At 27.1% G+C, this 6000-nt stretch overlaps 1 protein-coding gene across 1 annotated transcript in view; it reads right to left on the reverse strand.

Annotated features, from left to right (window-relative positions):
• Positions 1-6000, reverse strand: part of LOC100211521 (katanin-interacting protein) — a 56640-nt gene that overhangs the window by 29215 nt on the left and 21425 nt on the right. The window contains exons 5-8 of the mRNA XM_065803186.1: positions 5785-5848; positions 1149-1212; positions 641-747; positions 437-523 (exon numbers count right to left, since the gene is read on the reverse strand). Coding sequence (XP_065659258.1) covers positions 437-523; positions 641-747; positions 1149-1212; positions 5785-5848 — 322 coding nt within the window. The remainder of the gene's footprint in view (positions 1-436; positions 524-640; positions 748-1148; positions 1213-5784; positions 5849-6000) is intronic.

The following is a 6000-nucleotide window of genomic DNA, read 5'->3' on the forward strand; positions in this document are numbered from 1 at the left end:
GCCAACCTCATATATATATATATATATATATATATATATATATATATATATATATATATATATATATATATATATATATATATATATATATATATATATATATATATATATATATATATATATATATATTTACTCTAGCTTGTACATCTTAAATTATTACCATAAAATGTAAACTTTTTTTTAACTAACTCAGAAGAAAAAAAAAAAGTTTGAAAATTTTTTTTTTAATTGCTAGATTGCCTGTCCTACTCATAACCCTCAGTCAATGTGCCAGTACTTCTTGCATGTTTTACATATTTGTCAGTTGATGTAATAGCACCCCTCACATTTTCTAGCTATTTTTTAGGCGATGTATGTAAACAGTAAAAAAAAAAAAACATAGAATTTCATTAAACTTTTCTAAATTATATTATGACTTTGAAAAAACGTTTTATACCTTTGCATCTTCAATTGTAAAAGTCAAATGTAAATTATTTTGTTCATCTTCTTCTGATGAATATTCATCTTGACTTAAGAAATTGCTCTAAAAAGTGAAATTTCTTTAGAGTACCAAATACATAGATGTGAATAAATTTTTTAACTTTTATGAGAAAAATGTAAACTGTAAATCCAAAAACTTTACATATATTTTTGTACATACCTTGTCTTCTTCACTTATTTCATCTTCATGCTCACTCTCTTCATCTGCCTCTTCTTTAATGCTATCATCTGGGTCAAAATCATCACTATATTTTCCACACTGAATATCTTGAAATCATATTTTTTTTAAGTGAGACCATTAATCTTTTTTTTAAATTAATTTTTTTTACACAGTTTTATTTTTAAACATCATTTAATCACTAAAACCTTAGCTAACTTTTTTATAGAAATTGTGCAAGAATATATTTATAATGACTTTTTATTATAATTTTAATTTTTTTATTATAAACAAAAATAAATAATTTCATAAACTTATTTTGGTAAAAAAACTATTTTTATGTAAAGCATAAAACTTTGAAATAGGTTTATAAATTTCTTGTATTATCAGAAAATATTCTAGAAATAATAATCTTATATTATAAACCAAGACTATTATATTATAAACCAAGACATTGTGTTTTATAAATAACATTAAAATTAATTATCATTTATCATATCAATTATTATACCCGGATCATTTACAAGAAGTTTTTCTCCAGATTGCGATTTTATTTTTAATACACCAACTGGATCCTAAAACAGATTTAAAACAGTTTTTTAATTAATTAAATAAACTAAAATAGTTAAATGAATAGAATGAATTAATGTTAAATTATTTACAAAATATTTTTAAAATAGATTGAATAAAAGGCTTTTTAATGTTATCTTTTCATATAAAAAGTAATGCTTTGACAAAAACTAATGGGCATACTCTTCCTGCCATTTCAGTTAAACATGTGAACTCATTGTTACACATCCAAATCACTCCGGCTTTTGTTGCTTAAGTCTTTTCTCCATTAAATATTTTTATGACTTGTGTTATTGATGACATTCCTGTCTTAGTTTTGAAAAAGTGTTCTCCAAAACTCAAAAGTGTTCTCCAAACCTTACATCTAAAGTGGCTCAATTTGCTAATGACTCAACTTTATACTCCTATCTTGAAAAAAAGTTTTCTTTTAGTTAGTACAGGCAGCCAATTTTGAATCAGATCTCACTTCTGCAACAGCTTGGGGCTTGTGAACTTTAACTCCAACAAAACTGAGTTATTTACTGCAAACAACTATTGCAATAATGTCAAAATTTCTATATTAATGAATGGCAACCTTCTCACTGAGTCCTCTCTTTCACGCCTTCTTATACATTCACTACTGACCTCCCATGGTAACCATATATACAATCGATTACAAAATTATCATCTGCTAAGGTTGCATCTCTTTATCATGCTCACCATTATCTTACTCCTGATTTCATTCTCTACTTCTAGAAATCTCTTATTTGTCTTGCTCTTCAAGACATAGTCTAGAAAAGAAAGAGCATCATTAACCCATTGTAAATGTAGTTGGACCTTCTTTATCTGCAATTCTTAAGTCACTCTCCCATCATTGTAAGGTTGCATCTCTTTCTCTTTTCTACAAATAATATCATAGTTACTGCTCAAAGGAGCTATCATCTCTAACTTCATCAACCAAAACTCATTCTCGCTTAAAATCATTCAGTAAAGCCTCCTTTTACCATATCTGTTCCTGCATGCTCTAAAAACTTTTTTATACTATATATCTTCATGTTTTCCTGTCTCAAACAACATACAACTTTTCTACAAATATTCTGTCAACCGTTTTCTTGCTCTTTAACTCTATTCTTTGTTTCCCAGTAACTCCCAACTTAATAGTGAATGTTGCAGCTTTGTTGGAAGTGAATTAGATTAAAAATATTTATATCCAATCCTTAGCAAAGTTAGTATCTGCTGAGATTGCCTCTTTTTATTATTTTTGCCATTTTCTTACCCCTTATTCCTTTCTCTACTTCTATAAATATATACTTCATCCTTGTATGGAATACTGTAGTCACAATTATACTGGTTGTTTTAATAATATCCTTTCTCTATTAGACAAACTCCCAAAATGCATTATAAGTATGAGCCTCTATCCTATTGTTGTAATGTTGCATTTTTTTACTTTTTTACAAATATTACCATGGTCCCTGCTTAAACATCAACCAAAACTTGTCCCATTCTTTTATCTGAATTCAGGCTCAAAAAACTTTTATTTATCTTCTTTTTTTTTCTCAAAGTTTTTTCCGGCTTTTTTCCATACAATTTTAAAGTCTTCTGTCCACCACTTTCATCTGTCCACCACTTTCTTCTGTCCACCACTTTCTTCTGTCCACCACTTTCTTCTGTCCACCACTTTCTTCTGTCCACCACTTTCTTGCTCTTTAATTCTCCTCTTTGCTTTTTGTTAATACAAAATTTAAAAGTAGAGAACCGAAAATAGAGATTGCTTGCAGCCTGGCAACTATCAAACAGCAATTTAATAGTTGATAGCATTTTTTTGAAACAGAAGTAATTGCACAAAACACCAGTAACTGATGTTTTGTGCAATTTCTTCTGTTCCAAAATATTTCTAGTTGTCAACACATCAAGAGCAATTTTAGCACTTAAAAGGATATATTTCCAAGCTATATGTTTAAGCAACATTGTTCATAATCATTGTTTTTTGAGTGCAATTAAACATTAAGAAAGTTCAGTGTGATTGGTTATTCTCCAAAAACTGTTGAGATATTTTGTTCTAATGTAAGCTATTTGTGAAAGATGAAAAAACCTGTTTAAATTATTGGTTAGTAAATTTAGAAGAATGAAGGTCATCATGTTTGTCATTAATAATTTGTGACGAATTAGATGAATGAAGCCTACCTTTTTGTTATCAACAATTTGTAATCAATTAATTAGAACTATAAATGACCAGTTAATGAGGCAGAAACAAAAGATGCAAAATACTATTCTGTATCGGTAGACTAAATACTGGATACTTCACATTTAAATCAGTTAGCATTGATAATTTGATATGCAATAACAAGCTGACCAGTTAGGGAATATTACAATCAAATCTACTTTAACAGGTTTTATTCCTTTTAAAATATCAATTTTGAAAAGCTTTTCAGACCCATACTGCTCTGCTCACCACAATGCTGTTTATGCACTGCAGAAAGTTTATAAAACAATTTAACAGATTGGCTTCAGTATGTCTGAATCAACAACTAAAAAATGTGACATGCAATTGCAACCAAAAAAGACTGACTTCAATTATAAATGAGTTAGAAAATATAAAGTAGTTATAAATACAGCAAAAAATTAGGCATTATACATGAAATTAGTTCATGTAAGGAGCAACTTGTAATAATTACTAGTAAAAATCCAAAATAATTTCCTAGCAGCCGCAATGCAGTGATTGAAATTTTTTCTCAGAATCAAGAGGTTTGAGGTGATTCCTAGGTGATTGTAGATTGTTGTGAGGTCTTTCCAAGCAGAAACTTTAAGTTATTAGCTTATTCTTCTGTAGACATAAGACATTTTTTTGTATTTTTACTAACAATTATGATTTTAAATAAAGTAAATCTTTGCTGCAATGATCTACTTTATCACTAAAATAAATATCTCATTTATCAATCATTTTTAACATTTAACAGATCTTTCTCTTTTTCAATATATTTATTGACATCTGATTTGAAAGTAAATGGGTTGCAATGTAATTTTAAACAAGCTAAGGTTTGATTTCTCTTGGACACCTTATGTAAAGCTTACAGTTCTTTTTTTGCTAGCCTGTTATGTCTTAGTTGTTTCTGTCACTGCTATCGACTGTACTTTAAATTTTTTAACAATGAGACACATTTTCCAAAATATTTCTAAATTACCTGAATCTTGACTTCTCAATGGTTTGGATATTTAAGCATATTACCACGAGAATTTTGTAATCAACGGTATTTCCAAAGCTAATGAATGCCACGCTGACGCTTAAGTTCAATGTTATTTATAATTGTTTTATAAACTGCAAAAAATGGATAAAAAATGTAATACATGAGTTTTTTCATTATTGTATCTTTTTCCAAACCCATAATACTTTCTTATTTTCTGTTGGAGAAATATAGCTGAGTTTTGCAAAACTATATCTGCAAGAATGATACAATCACCTAAATTTTTTGATGCGTATATACAAAACTGCTTCTACAACTACTGAGCAGTTATTTAAAGAAAATTTCTAAAAGATAATTTATTGTTGACTTTATTAAATACAAGTACAAAAACAACCCTTAGTAAAGGCAACTTTGTATGATAAAATTTGACAATAACTTGGAGATTTCTTAAGAAGTTTATTAATTTTCATTTATTTGTTTACTAGTTTATTATTCAACTATTTATTACTTTGTCTTCTTTGTTTGTTTCTTTGTATCTTCTTGTTGCAATATTTTTTATTTCATTTGGTATCTAAATTTAGTTTATAAAACTAATAGCATTAATTAATATTTTAATTAATTAATATTTTCTAGCGAAGTAAATCAAAAGCAAATTTTTACACTAGAGATAAGACTTATATTTGTTTAAATGCAACTTTTATTTATTTTAATTCGAAATTATCCAATCAAAATTTAAGTTGCATAATTTTAACATGTGCATAACTTTAAGTTGTTAAGTTGCATAAATTTTAACGTTTGCGTAACATTTGTGTAACTTTACACACAAAGAATATGCTGCAAAGATATCTAGTTTTGAGATTTTTAATATTTTTAAATTGCTAAAAATAGAAGTAGGAGAGTCAACCACAAAAAAACAGCAAAAACTGAATTGTTTTTGCTGTTTTTTTGTGGTTGACTCTCCTACTTTTAAAAATTTTTTTAGAAAAAACTTTTCTAAAAAAATTAAATAAGAATAACTGGTTAAACAAAAAATATCGAATTTTGGACCCCCTTTAATAAATAGCAAATTAAGCAAAATAGAAATGGGACTTGATGCAGAAGTAGATGATCAAAACACACAAATTTCTTCTAATTATTGAAAGGTTATTACTAGCCTTAAAGCATAGAATCAAATCTTAGAACCAAAGCTGCACATTCAACTTTTTGCTTTGTTTAAACTGTTCAACAGTGAAACCACATAATTTTAAAACAAAATTTGTAACAGTGAAAGTAGAGAACAAAATTTTCTTTTTATGGTTAAAATAGATTAGTTAAGAAAAAAATTAAAAAAACACACAAAAAAAATTAAAAAAAAACGGTAAATAAAATAAATTTAAAAAGAAAATTAAGACAAAAAATTTTTTAAATTGCAAAAACCTCATTCCAACCCTTTCTTTTTGAAGGAACAGCTTTTGAAGGAGCAGTTTTTATTCTGGAATTGCTATAATAACAAACATTTTTAAAAATCAAAAGTAATTGAAAGTTTAATTTAAAAATAGCAAACTAGTACAGTGCAGATTTATAACCTTGCCAAAAATTCAAGATCTGGCATATAAATAAAAGATCATGATTAAATTATTCAACTGCTTAGCA

The sequence above is a fragment of the Hydra vulgaris genome, chromosome 08 (genome assembly GCF_038396675.1).
Source record: "Hydra vulgaris chromosome 08, alternate assembly HydraT2T_AEP".
NCBI lineage: Eukaryota > Metazoa > Cnidaria > Hydrozoa > Anthoathecata > Hydridae > Hydra > Hydra vulgaris.